Source organism: Oncorhynchus nerka, linkage group LG28, assembly GCF_034236695.1.
Source record: "Oncorhynchus nerka isolate Pitt River linkage group LG28, Oner_Uvic_2.0, whole genome shotgun sequence".
Taxonomy (NCBI): Eukaryota; Metazoa; Chordata; class Actinopteri; order Salmoniformes; family Salmonidae; genus Oncorhynchus; species Oncorhynchus nerka.
In genome coordinates this window covers 85,082,674-85,097,843 of record NC_088423.1, presented here as the reverse complement: position 1 = coordinate 85,097,843, position 15,170 = coordinate 85,082,674, and the positions used below count along the sequence as shown (strand labels likewise).

The following is a 15,170-nucleotide window of genomic DNA, read 5'->3' as shown; positions in this document are numbered from 1 at the left end:
CTCCTCCGCTCTCTCCACTGGCTTCCAGTTGAAGCTCGTATCCGCTACAAGACCATGGTGCTTGCCTACGGAGCTGTGAGGGGAACGGCACCTCAGTACCTCCAGGCTCTGATCAGGCCCTACTCCCAAACAAGGGCACTGCGTTCATCCACCTCTGGCCTGCTCGCCTCCCTACCACTGAGGAAGTACAGTTCCCGCGCAGCCCAGTCAAAACTGTTCGCTGCTCTGGCCCCCCGAATGGTGGAACAAACTCCCTCACGACGCCAGGACAGCGGAGTCAATCACCACCTTCCGGAGACACCTGAAACCGCACCTCTTTCAGGAATACCTAGGATAGGATAAAGTAATCCTTCTCACCCCCCCCCCTTACTAGATTTAGATGCACTATTGTAAAGTAGCTGTTCCACTGGATGTCTTAAGGTGAACGCACCAATTTGTAAGTCGCTCTGGATAAGAGCGTCTGCTAAATGACTTAAATGTAATGTAAATGTAATGCAGGCTAACAATACAGTATGACCAGCAGCTAGCCTTGATACAGGCTAACAATACAGTATGACCAGCAGCTAGCCTTCTGCAGGCTAACAATACAGTATGACCAGCAGCTAGCCTTGATGCAGGCTAACAATACAGTATGACCAGAAGCTAGCCTTCTGAAGGCTAACAATACAGTATGACCAGCAGCTAGCCTTCTGCAGGCTAACAATACAGTATGACTAGCAGCTAGCCTTTGGCAGGCAAACAATATAATCAGAAGATAGCTTTCCTGGTAACAATACATAATGACCAGCAGCTAGCCCTCTCAAGGCTAACAATATAACCAGAAGCTAGCCGTCTTCAGGCTAACAATATAACTAGAAGCTAGTCGTCTTCAGGCTAACAATATAACCAGAAGCTAGCCGTCTTCAGGCTAACAATATAACCAGAAGCTAGCCGTCTTCAGGCTAGTAATATAATCAGGTACTGAAGCGCTTCCCATTAGGAGCCTTAGGTTTTGGCCAAATTCTCCATCCCACACCCGCACAATTCCAGTCACAGATTTAAAGGCATTGGATTGGTTTAAAAATTGGCCGGAGGGAGTCCATGACGGGAAGTGTGCAATTCAACACTTCGGAATAGTCTTCTGCAGGCTGACAATATAACCAGGTAGGCCTACTGACCCTTCCCACCAGGGTCTGTTAGGCTGGGACTCAATACCAACACACAAATAATTAGAAAAAGTAACAGAGAGGGGTGAGAGGGGGGACCTAGAGGAGTAGAGGAAGAGAGATAAGGGAGTGAGGGGAGAGAAAGAGAGAGGAGGGAAGTGAGAGAGAGGAAGAGAAAATAACAGAAAGAAAGGGAGAGGGAGAGAGGGAGAGAAGAAAGCATTTAACTTACTGCAAGTAGAAGGGGATATCGGTGAACAAATGTTGTGGTCAAGGCTACGACGGTGCCAGTGTAATGAGTGTAGCTTACTCAGGTGTTCAAAAGCTCACTTCAGACTGACAGCCTAATGCTTCTTAGTAGTTCTTTATGAGTTTTAGCTTAGAAAACAATCTCTCTGCAGTAGTAACAGTTACAGGGATAGTAAAAACAGCATGATTGCCATGGCAACATCAGGTAAACTGCAGGGGGAGTGGTGCTTCAAATACAGCAGTTCTGCAACAGCTTTAATTGAGCCTCTCATTCTCCTTAATTGCCGGCCTCAACACGTTATGAAAAGTGATTCACTGTATAGGAAGCTCTGGGGACGGGTCATCTGGATACTGGACAGTCAATAAATTGCCAGATGCGGGCAACTCCGATCTTGCAGGGGGTCCAGAGAAACTGTGTTACGCCACTGCTAGTTATGAACTAGTACGCCCTGTCTGTCTGAATGCTTGCAGGATCTGTGGAGTGGTCGTACATGGCAGAAGTAGTGGATATGTCCATAAATCTTTAGTTACTAAAAATTCAAGTGGGTGCTGCCCAGAATCAGTGGTTTCCCATAGGCTGCAGCACTCAAACTCTCTGCATCATGTAACACAATCACTAAAGGAGTCCAATTGCATTTGGGATGATTCCTCTGTTGTGGCTGTGGCAGACAGAGGCAGGGAGACGGACTCAATGCCTCAGCCATTTCCAGTGAGAGAGAAAGACAGAGTCAAAGCTATACTGCCGTTTTTCGAGGAAGGGAGTGAGAGAGACTCAGAACTACAGCCATTCTCAAGGAGGGAGGAAGACGGTCCATGTTAGCTCAGAATCTCTGTTGATTATCCCTCCCACAGCCTAAACCACTGGAACGTCTGCTGCCAGGGACAGACTGGGACCAGAAATCCAAACATACCAGCAAATTTTTACTGTGAGGCCCCCATTATTAGCCAAATAATTATAATCATAAAAACGCAATTTCGACCAGCCCACTTGGCTATAGATGGATCAGCCCATCTGGCATTTGCCATACTGTCCTATGGCCAGTTTGTTTCTGACTACTACAGATCTAGAGCCAGGGCAAAGCCACAGAGCCAGTCAATTGAGAGTATTGGTATTTGAACAGCAATCTAGACCCAGAGTTAGTAGGACCCCATCACAACAATTAACATAACAACACAACTCCCTCTCCTTGCTTTCCTTTTTAATGCCACTTTATTTGCATCTTTTATATATAGACGCTTATAGAATGTGGCACAGTGTGCCAGGACCAAGGTCTGTCTTTCTCTGCCTCTCCCAGGAGAAATCATCCACAGCCAACAGTGGCAGCAGTAGTAGTAGAAAGAGGCTACAGTACACTACCATACAAAACTCATGTACATATTTTAAGCAAGGCTGACCTGGTTAGAGAATGCCCTTGGGAGCCCAAATTAGCATCTCAATACAGTAGTGGCAGCTGTAACACTAACACCAACAATAGCAGTGTTAGTAGCAATAGCTGTAGCTGTAAGTAGCTGTAGCTGTATTCATGCATGTACAGTAATGTCGTAGCTGTAGAAATAAAAATAGATTAGGGTCTAGCAATTGTCGAATAAATTTGAATTACCAATAGAAATAGATTTAGCAATAGCAATAGAATAAACAATAGGAAAATAACTAGTAATGACAAAATAATAATTAATAACAACAACAGCAGCATTAGCTGTAGCTGTAGCTGTAGCCATATCTGAACTGTGTTTGTGTGTGTGTGTGTGTGTGTGTGTGTGTGTGTGTGTGTGTGTGTGTGTGTGTGTGTGTGTGTGTGTGTGTGTGTGTGTGTGTGTGTGTGCTGTGCTGTGCTGTGAGTGTAGCCATGCACTATAGCTGCTACCACATGTAGGTCAAGAGTTGTTCACTTTAAACAAGAGACGGGCTATTCCCCTGGTCCCGCCATAGCTCTGATTTAACAACCTTTCTTCATTCCACTTAAAACAGTTCATTGTTTGCTTCACTAAATCAATAATAACCACTTATACAGACCGAGAAATTATTTTTCTTTGGCCATATGTTTGTCTGATTAAGCTTGCGGTTTTGTCTGCAAACCTGAGCTGCAGAAAAAAGCAAAAAAGTCTAATCAGATTCATTAAATCATGCTTTTTGAGGTGTAACAAAACAAATCTAATATTCACTTTAATCAAAATGAGCATTTTTAAGCAAAATAATAATATAATTTCAGCAGGTTTCATGAGATTCCAGCCATAGTCTAAGGTATACCGGCTGATTCATTTACCAGATCCCAAAGGGGAAATGTAATAGCAGAGCAATAAGACAAATCATATTTTGACATTATTATCAAACTCTTAAAAGTGGGTCAATGTTCCACTAAAAGCATTGACGGAATTCACAAGAATAGACCTAGTTCACTAAATGGAAAGGCTAATGTGGAGAATAGACCTAGTTCACTAAATGGAAAGGCTAATGTGGAGAATAGACCCATTTCACTAAATTGAAAGGGTAATGTGGAGAATAGACCTAGTTCACTAAATGGAAAGGGTAATGTGGGGAATAGACCTATTTCACTAAATTGAAAGGGTAATGTGGAGAATAGACCTAGTTCACTAAATAGAAAGGCTAATGTGGAGAATAGACCTAGTCCACTAAATGGAAAGGGTAATGTGGAGAATAGACCCATTTCACTAAATTGAAAGGGTAATGTGGAGAATAGACCTAGTTCACTAAATAGAAAGGCTAATGTGGAGAATAGACCTAGTCCACTAAATGGAAAGGGTAATGTGGAGAATAGACCCATTTCACTAAATTGAAAGGGTAATGTGGAGAATAGACCTAGTTCACTAAATAGAAAGGCTAATGTGGAGAATAGACCTAGTCCACTAAATGGAAAGGGTAATGTGGAGAATAGACCCATTTCACTAAATTGAAAGGGTAATGTGGAGAATAGACCTAGTTCACTAAATAGAAAGGCTAATGTGGAGAATAGACCTAGTCCACTAAATGGAAAGGGTAATGTGGAGAATAGACCCATTTCACTAAATTGAAAGGGTAATGTGGAGAATAGACCTAGTTCACTAAATGGAAAGGGTAATGTGGGGAATAGACCTATTTCACTAAATTGAAAGGGTAATGTGGAGAATAGACCTAGTTCACTAAATAGAAAGGCTAATGTGGAGAATAGACCTAGTCCACTAAATGGAAAGGCTAATGTGGATAATAGACCTAGTTCACTAAATGGAAAGGGTAATGTGGAGAATAGACCTAGTTCACTAAATTGAAAGGGTAATGTGGAGAATAGACCTAGTTCACTAAATGGAAAGGGTAATGTGGGGAATAGACCTAGTTCACAAAATGGAAAGGCTAATGTGGAGAATAGACCTAGTTCACTAAATTGAAAGGGTAATGTGGAGAATAGACCCAGTCCACTAAATGGAAAGGGTAATGTGGAGATTAGACCTAGTTCACTAAATGGAAAGGGTAATGTGGAGAATAGACCTAGTTCACTAAATAGAAAGGCTAATGTGGAGAATAGACCTAGTCCACTAAATGGAAAGGCTAATGTGGATAATAGACCTAGTTCACTAAATGGAAAGGGTAATGTGGAGAATAGACCTAGTTCACTAAATTGAAAGGGTAATGTGGAGAATAGACCTAGTTCACTAAATGGAAAGGGTAATGTGGGGAATAGACCTAGTTCACTAAATGGAAAGGCTAATGTGGAGAATAGACCTAGTTCACTAAATTGAAAGGGTAATGTGGAGAATAGACCTAGTCCACTAAATGGAAAGGCTGATGTGGTGAATAGACCTAGTCCACTCAATGGAAAGGGTAATGTGGAGAATAGACCTAGTTCACTAAATGGAAAGGCTAATGTGGAGAATAGACCTAATTCACTAAATGGAAAGGCTAATGTGGAGAATAGACCTAGTCCACTAAATGGAAAGGCTAATGTGGAGAATAGACCTAGTTCACTAAATGGCAATGGTAATGTGGAGAATAGACCTAGTTCACTAAATTGAAAGGGTAATGTGGAGACTAGACCTAGTTCACTAAATGGCAATGGTAATGTGGAGAATAGACCTAGTCCACTAAATGGAAAGGGTAATGTGGAGAATAGACCTAGTTCACTAAATAGAAAGGCTAATGTGGAGAATAGACCTAGTCCACTAAATGGAAAGGCTAATGTGGATAATAGACCTAGTTCACTAAATGGAAAGGGTAATGTGAAGAATAGACCTAGTTCACTAAATGGAAAGGGTAATGTGGAGAATAGACCTAGTCCACTAAATGGAAAGGGTAATGTGGAGAATAGACCTAGTTTACTCAATTGAAATGGTAATGTGGAGAATAGACCTAGTCCACTAAAAGGCAAGGCTAATGTGGAGAATAGACCTAGTTTACTTAATTGAAAGGGTAATGTGGAGAAAATACCTAGTCCACTAAAAGGAAAGGCTAATGTGGAGAATAGACCTAATTCACTAAATGGAAAGGCTAATGTGGAGAATAGACCTAGTCCACTCAATGGAAAGGGTAATGTGGAGAATAGACCTAATTCACTAAATGGAAAGGCTAATGTGGAGAATAGACCTAGTCCACTAAATGGAAAGGGTAATGTGGAGAATAGACCTAGTTCACTAAAAGGAAAGGCTAATGTGGAGAATAGACCTAATTCACTAAATGGAAAGGCTAATGTGGAGAATAGACCTAGTCCACTAAATGGAAAGGGTAATGTGGAGAATAGACCTAGTTTACTCAATTGAAAGGGTCATGTGGAGAGTAGACCTAGTTTACTCAATTGAAAGGGTAATGTGGAGAATAGACCTAGTCCACTAAAAGGAAAGGCTAATGTGGAGAATAGACCTAGTTTACTCAATTGAAAGGGTAATGTGGAGAATAGACCTAGTCCACTAAAAGGAAAGGCTAATGTGGAGAATAGACCTAATTCACTAAATGGAAAGGCTAATGTGGAGAATAGACCTAGTCCACTAAATGGAAAGGGTAATGTGGAGAATAGACCTAGTTCACTAAATGGCAATGGTAATGTGGAGAATAGACCTAGTCCACTAAATGGAAAGGGTAATGTGGAGAATAGACCTAGTCCACTAAATGGAAAGGCTTATGTGGATAATAGACCTAGTTCACTAAATGGAAAGGGTAATGTGGAGAATAGACCTAGTTCACTAAATGGAAAGGGTAATGTGCAGAATAGACCTAGTTCACTAAATAGCAATGGTAATGTGGAGAATATACCTAGTTCACCAAATGGAAAGGCTAATTTGGAGAATAGACCTAGTCCACTAAAAGGAAAGGGTAATGTGGAGAATAGACCTAGTTCACTAAATTGAAAGGGTAATGTGAATAATAGACCTAGTTCACTAAATGGAAAGGGTAATGTGGATAATAGACCTAGTTCACTAAATGGCAATAGTAATGTGGACAATAGACCTAGTCCACTAAATGGAAAGGGTAATGTGGAGAATAGACCTAGTCCACTAAATGGAAAGGCTTGTGTGGATAATAGACCTAGTTCACTAAATAGAAAGGGTAATGTGCATTATAGACCTAGTTCACTAAATAGCAATGGTAATGTGGAGAATAGACCTAGTTCACTAAATGGAAAGGCTAATTTGGAGAATAGACCTAGTCCACTAAAAGGAAAGGGTAATGTGGAGAATAGACCTAGTTCACTAAATGGAAAGGGTAATGTGGAGAATAGACCTAGTTCACTAAATGGAAAGGCTAATGTGGAGAATAGACCTAGTTCACTAAATGGAAAGGCTAATGTGGAGAATAGACCTAGTTCACTAAATGGAAAGGCTAATGTGGAGAATAGACCTAGTTCACTAAATGGAAAGGGTAATGTGGCTCCAGGCATGGTAAACACACACCACTTGAATTTGAGGTTTAGTTTTTAGTTCATATTTCTAAGCTGTCAGAAACAGTGCGTACTTTTGCTTTCATTGTCCGAATATCCCTGATGGTCGATGGTAATGGATGGAACCCATGTTGTTTGAGTCTGAGCTAATCTGATTTTCATTGTGCCCTGGAACATGGGTGTTGTACCGTTTTAGAGCCATAAAATGTTCATGAGGAAGAGACATACTCACAAAAATCAACTCTCCAACTGAAAAATGACCCTTGCATTCTAAAATAAAAATCCATCAGTTTAAGTCAGCTATAAAGTGCTGCACCACGAGGATTATGTTATACATACCTCTAACCCTGACACTAACCTTGCCCACCTTCAAAGAAAACAGTCGTCCCTTCATATTAGCATCAAGCACAAAATCAATGACCAATTCCAGAAGACGCCAGGAGCAAATCAAACAGTCAAAGTCAACCTAAAAGTCCCTGAAATCCAAACACCGGTGGAACAGATGCTGGGGGTTTCCAGGAGCTCATACATATTCCACTACAGGCCTCAGTCTGATCCTCAAGGATTCTCTACCAAATACATGTTCAACTGACACCAATCATTCCACATCTCAGATAAATGTCTGTGTTCAAATGTCATGGATAAAAGATAGTACACAAATATACCTATTTTATAGTGCATACTTTACATGCTACTGTACTGTTAACTGTATGACTGATATCCACAGTGGATAATGTAATGACTTTGTTATTACATACATACCATAATTTGAACCTTATGACCTGAACTGAGTAAAACTCTGAGTAATATAGTGTAACCCTTTCTGCACTACACTGGTACAATGCCAAAGATGAGTAAAGAGAGAAGACAAAGTGTAGCAACCTTGTCCCAGATCTGTTTGTGCTGTCTTTCCAGATCCAATGGTCAAACTTGGCATGACAACTACCATAGCAGTTGGTTATACAGTGCGAACCAGATCAGGTTTAATGTGTAGTAAAGTGTAGTAAAGTGAAGTAAAGTGTAGTGTAGTAAAGTGAAGTAAAATGTAGTAAAGTGAATGTGTAGCTACCTCCAGCCAGGATCTGCTGCTGAAGCTCATCCATCTGCTTCCTGTAGGCCCTCAGCGCAGCCTCCTTAAACGTGGGACGGATTCGCTTTTTGGGCGGAGCCTCTGCAGGCATCTCCTCCTTCTCCGGAATGTTTTTGTTCTCATCCTCTAGGTTTTCCGTCCTCTCCGACGCAGACGCTTCGGAGGCCTCCTCCATCTCATCCCCCTCTTCCATGTCCTCCATTAACTCCTCTTCCTCCTCCTCCTCCTCTTCTTCCTCCTCGTCAGGCTCCTCCACCTCGACATACTCCACCATGGCCTCATACTCTGCTGTGTCCTCTGCCGTGTCCCCCGTCATGACATCATCAACGTAATCCTCACTGTACTCCTCGTTGTACTGCTCGTCCAGACTACAGTCATACTCCAGAACGACTGCAGCCTCCTGGGTGGCCTCAACTTCATCAGAGTCCTCGTAATCCTGGGTGGTAGCCTCATAGTCTTCAGAGACATAATCCTGAGAGGCATCAGGATCATAATCCAGTATGGGCTCCTCAAACTCCTCTGTCTCTTCTGTGTCGTTGGCGTTGGACCGGTTCTCCAGGTTGGCCAGGACTTGCTCCATCACCCCGACATAGGCGGTCTCGTTGTCCTCCAGCTGGTCACCAGCGGCAGCCTCATCTTCATCTTCAGCCTTGTAGACTAAGGAATCTGTGTAGACGTCTGAGTCAATGGTGGTGCTGGAGTCGTTGGCCGTGGATGTGGACAGTGTGCGGAAGCGGCCCATGAAGGAGCCTGAGTCTGGGGGTGGCTCCGGGGGAGTGGCACTAGGTGGAGGGCCTGACTTCCACACCACCTCCAGAGCTGATTTTGCCTTCTTTAGGGTGGAGCCGAACCCAAAGCTAAAGGACGGAGCTTTGTCGGTGAGGTCGATACTGAGACGGCTGCTCCAGGACTTGGGCACCTCCTCTACAACATTCTCGGACCGGATCTCGCTCTGGCTACGGTACATGGTGGATGACTTGGTCTGGCTCGGTTGGAAGCTGTGTTTGACATCAAGCTCAGGGAATGTTTGGGTGGATAGTTCAGGGGCTTCTTTAGCTGCCATTTTAGGAAGTGTGTTAGATGCCCCTTTAGGAACCATTTTAGGTGTCTCTTTTGGACGAGTTTTAGAAGTGTCTTTGGGAGGTGTTTTCACAGCCTCTTTTGGACTTGTTTTAGGAGTGTCTTTGGGAAGTATTTTCACAGTCTCTTTTGGACTTGTTTTGGGAGTGTCTTTTGGACTTGTTTTGGGAGGGTCTTTCAGAGGTGTTTTAGGAGCCTCTGTATGAATAGCTTTAACAATTTCTTTAGGAGGTGTTTTAACATTCTCTTTAGGAATCATTTTGGCTGTTTCTCTTAGTTTAATAGTTTTAGCAGCCTCTTCAGCAATTGATTTAGCAACCTCTTTTGCCGGTTTAGAAGTCACTTTATAAATAGTGTTAGAAACTTCTTTAGGAATAGTTTTAGCAACCTCTTTAGGAATAGGTTTAGCAACCTCTTTAGGAATAGTTTTAGCAACCTCTTTAGGTGTTTTGGCAACCTCTTTAGGAATAATTTTAGCAACCTCTTTAGGAATAGTTTTAGCAACCTCTTTAGGTGTTTTGGCAACCTCTGTAGGAATCATTTTAGCAACCTCTATAGGAATAGTTTTAGCAATCTCTTTAGGAATAGCTTTAGCAACCTCTTTAGGAACAGTTTTAGCTAACTCTTTAGGAGGTGTTTTAGCTTTAGGAGCTGCTTTAGAAGTTTCTTTAGGAAGTGTTTTAGCAGTCTCTTTAGCTTTAGGCTTATGGACAGGTGGTGTTACAACAGGTTCTTTCGCCACGATAGGGGCTGTATAAAGAGTAGTGGGGGGAGCACTACCCAGCCGGGCACTCTCCTGTTTGGTGATCTCCAGGGGGGCAGTGTCCAACAGGGTGCTTTCCACCATATCCAACATGAAAGTCTCCTCTCCTTCAAATGCCAGGTCCACCTCCTGACATTTGGTGATGTTCTCAGGGAAGCCAGGGATGGCAGCTGGGTCAAAGGGGCTGCTGACCTCAGACACCAGGTTCTGCTCTGTGGAAGCGTTCAGCCCGGAGTCTGCTCCCTGCTCCAGGTGAGGCCAGTCCTTCCATGGGGAGAGGTCTCCCTGCAGAGACAGCTGTGAGCCGCTGTAATGGCTCCTATCCCCAGACATGCAGACCAGCCCATTGCTCACCCCACTGTCAATGGTCTCTGTGGTCTCGGCCTCGTTGGGTTCGGTGTACGGAGGGTTCTCCTGGCTGAGGGTCTGGCTGGCGTACCACGATGATGCCATGTCCTCCTGCTTCCTCTGCCACAGCTCCTGGTCTGAGGAGGATAGTAGAGAGCTGCCATTGGGCCGGCTGAAGTACTGGCTCTCTGAGAAGTCTTCAGAGTAGGACTGGCAGAGCTTGGAGCAGTCAGACTCGGAGCGGCTGAGCTTGGGGGTGGAGTAGTCGCTCTGAGAAAGCCAGCCGGGGGTGAGGTCACCATAGTAGGGCTTGGAGGCTTTGTCAGACTCATCATAGGAGTCATCAGCGTAGTGAACTGAGGCAGAGTAGCCTGCCTCATCCGCAGACCGGCTACCGTGCTCATGGTGACCGTGCCTCTTTTTATCTGCTTTATGTTTGTGAACAGGCTTAGACACCACCATTGCATATTTGTTCTTGTTTAGTTCGTCTAGCTCCTTGTCACTGTCCATAGAGTCCCAGTCATCACTCTCAGCTTTGTCCTTGGCTGAGACCTTAATGTCCATGCTCTCGTAGGTTTGAGAAGAGGACATTTCTCCTTTATCTTTCTTTTCCTTCACATCATGAGTCGTTAAGCTATCAGTGGATACAGATATACCAGTCCCCTTCAGTTTGTAGCATTTTTTCAAAACTAAATCTCTATCTGAGGGGGTCGAGAATATTACAATAATAGGCCTAGGTTTTGCATTGGAACATTCTCTTTGTTGCCCTAACCGATGGGCTAGCTCTATTTTAAGTGTTTTATGTGCTTCAGCAAATCCCATTTTGTCCATTAGAATGTGATAGATGAGACTCTCAGTTTTCTCCAGCTTCTCCTCAGGGACGTTTATGAACCTCAGGCTGGCCTTGTTGGCCTGGTGGCTGACCTGCTTGATGTAGTCGTGGATGTCTCGCGTCTCTCTCCTGGACTGGACAAAGCCAGTACGCAGTTGTTCGATCTCGGTCTGCACCACCTCCACACTGGAGGAGATCTCGTCGATGGAGTTCTTCAGGGCATTGACGTGTCCCCTGAGCTCTGAAAGCTCTGTCTCAATCTGGCTGATGCCCTGCAGCTCCTTAAAGATCATTTCCATCACATCCTGGGTTTGGTTGATGCAGCCTGTAGAGCTGGAGCCGGCTTCTAAGGCAGAGGTCGACTTCTGCTGCCGCCCAGCCCGGTCCAGGGACTTGCTCCGGATACCCAGGGTCTTCCTCCAGTTGCTCACCTCGGAGTCCGAAGACACGCACTCCTGACTCTTTTTCCATTTCCTCAGCTTGCGTAGCGCTCCAAGTCGGAGAGTGTGCAGACTTGAGCGCTCCACCCTCTCACCCTCTGAGCTGCCATCGGAGGGCGCCAGACTAATGAGGCTCTTCCTGTTCCGTCTCACTGGCATGGTGTGAGATTTCTGCTCATCGAATCTACGCACAGGTTTGACCTCGCTCAGGGAGTCAGAGTATTCGCTATTGATGGAGAGGATCTCCTGGAAGATACTCTCATTATTGTTCAGCAGAAGAGCATTTTTCGGGAGTCCGTTCGCTATCGCTACACGGTAACTGAAAGTCGGTGAGAGAGAGGAGCAGTCGTTCTTTCCGTCGTCTAATTCAATAGAGATGTTACGTGCCGAAGAGCATTTGCTGATTTTTTTCACTGTGGTTTTCAGAGTGGTGGAGAGTGTTGGCGTCAGGTTATCTTGGTCACGCAAATCAGTGGTGGTCAATTTGGGCTCTTTATTGTCGCTACTCTCTTTCTTCTTTGTGGGATTCGCCAATTTCTTTGTAAACATTCCTTTGCAAATCTTCACGATGTAAGATGATAGGGTCTGGAGCAGGGCAGAAACCATGGAAGGCAATGCTTTGAGAGACGTCTATTAAAGATGCAGTGGAGCAGCTCTGCTCGGACTGAGGAGCCAGCGGTGAAGGAGCCAGCGGTGGTGTTGGTGGTGTTGGTGGAGGAGTGGGGGGGAGGGAGTGTCAACCCCCAGGCAGATACACAACTCTGACAGGCCTACTTAGAAGAGCTTGTGTCAAAACTTCAACTCTGTATATCCGAGTGGTGGATGGGAATCACTGTGAAATCCACTGGTTCTCCAAAGGACCAGACGCATTGCTCTGCAAAAAGAGAGAAACAATAGGAACTGTTAGTAAAGGCATAGAAGAAAGATACTGTAGCATATAGATACTATAACAGAGATATTCTAGCACAGATACTATAACACATTGGAACTATAGAACACATGTACTATCGCACAGACATAATTTAGCACAGTGATACTCTAGCACACAGACACTCAGGCACACACAGATGTACTATCACACAGAGATACTAGCACACAGAGATACTAGCACACAGAGATACTAGCACACAGAGATACTAGCACACAGATATACTAGCACACAGATATACTAGCACACAGATATACTAGCATACAGAGATACTAGCACACAGAGATACTAGCACACAGATATACTAGGACACAGATACTTTATCATCAGATAATATAGCACACAGAGATACTAGCACACAGATATGCTAGGACACAGATACTTTATCATCAGATAATATAGCACACAGAGATATTAGGATTGCAAAAAGCAAGAAAACAGCAATGCTCTTGTCATGTAGAAGGATTAGTCTGATATCATTGAGGTGAAACCCTGTGAGCCACACATAAAAATCCATAATATCTTCAGTTTCACACTGGGGAAATCGTCACAGGCTCACTGTGGACCGTCAAAGACTGTAGTAGGATGGGATTCACACAATCCACAACCAATGAGTATGGTTGATTTAATTTAGGTAAAATAAAGTAAGAGGTCCATGCATCACAACAAAAATCAATTTAAGTGGACTGTCCACCATTAGAATCTTCTGCTAGTGCTTTTATGGTGAAGTGTGTGTATGTGTGTTGTGTGTAGTTGTGTGTATATGTCTGCATACGTGTGTATGTGCGTGAATGCATATCTTGCGTGTGTGTTTGCGTGAATGTGTAGGCTGTGTGTGTATGTGTGTGTGTATGGATTTCTCACTGTCAATAGAGCCAATGGCCACATTTATATGCATCCTTTTTACATCAGGAGGTAGGCTATAATTACTTCAGTAGTTAAAATGCTCTGATACACCACCTCACACACACACACCACACACACATACACATCATAATGCTCCAACACACAATGTCCCCACATACTGCTGTGGAGGCCCGGCTCTCTTGCTCACCCGAGGTAAATACACAATTACAATCTATCCACGCTCTGACACTGTGTTAATCAGGATAAAATAACTAGCTATATTTTATTCATCTCAAATTAGAGACTCAGTGAAATGAGTGGGTCTGAACCCAGTGACTGGGTCTAGATAGTACTGAGTATGCATGGTTTTAATGTGTTCGATATAGTAACGTCATTACTCCCTGACCCAGATCAGTCCTGGTATCTCTACTGGGGCAGACTGAGATATGTTCTGTTTCTGACCCATTACACACCATGCCCCCAGAGGCTGGTGCTTTCTATTCTGGCTCACAAAGATCGCTATTATAGAAAGGTATGGGGGAAATACTGTACATATTATCATTATTATGATTTACATTATGAGAGTTGATCAGGTCTTATTATTGCCATAGGGCTCTAAGGCAGAAGTAGAGCACTACAATCATTGAAATAACAGGGCTGAGGGCTTTAGCAGTATTGCAATACTAAGGGAATAAGGGAATAGTGTTCCAATTCAGATTTACACCAGAACTGTGGGATTAGGTGGCCTGACTGAGCAACACAGGGATGAACCCCAAAGCCTCTCTCTCTGGATGGTATTCTGATATTAGATCCATGCGCTTATCTTAAGTTTTCACTTAAGTCTCCCATTGTCCAACCAACGCATGCCTTACACGAAGGTCCAAATTGTGCACGCTTATCTCAATCCCGAATCAGCCCCCCCATGATTGGCTACCTGTGAATGGCTGGCGAGGGGGGTCTGGATCTGATGGGCTAGCTGAGCAGCTAGCTAGGAGTGGCTGTATTCGATTGGTTGGAAGCGATTGGCTTGTGAGCGGCTAGCTGTGAGCGAGTAGCTATGAATTGCTGGATGTGATTGGCTAGCTGTGAACGAGCAGCTTTGAATTGCTGGATGTGATTGGCTAGCTGTGAGATGTTGGTTGTGATTGACTGTCACTGGTCAGGAGAGGCAGCCAGTGAGAGGGGACTGTTGTGGAGCTTAAGTCGGCAGCTGCTCCACATTAGTTCAGGGGTTTAACCACTTATGCATTCATAGCCTTATGACCACAGATACACTCTCTCTCTCTCTCTCTCTCTCTCTCTCTCTCTCTCTCTCTCTCTCTCTCTCTCACACACACACACACACACACACACACACACACACACACACACACACACACACACACACACACACACACACACACACACACACACACACACACACACACACACACACACACACACACAATGCTCACGTGAAATGGAATGTGAAACATAGCATCAGCATTAGCCTTTACTGCTGGGCTGTGACTGTGAGCCAGCAGGTCTAACAACATGGGCTGGGTCACTTGGCTTCAACAACAGACCATTTTGCATTCAACAGGCATGC

General features: G+C 44.0%; 1 protein-coding gene across 1 annotated transcript in view; it reads right to left on the bottom strand.

Moving 5' to 3' along the window:
* Positions 1-12,669, bottom strand: part of LOC115112780 (protein unc-13 homolog C-like) — a 246,218-nt gene extending 233,549 nt beyond the window's left edge. The window contains exon 1 of the mRNA XM_065013211.1: positions 8,325-12,669. Coding sequence (XP_064869283.1) covers positions 8,325-12,414 — 4,090 coding nt within the window. The 5' untranslated portion in view covers positions 12,415-12,669. The remainder of the gene's footprint in view (positions 1-8,324) is intronic.
* Positions 12,670-15,170: the final 2,501 nt, after the last annotated feature.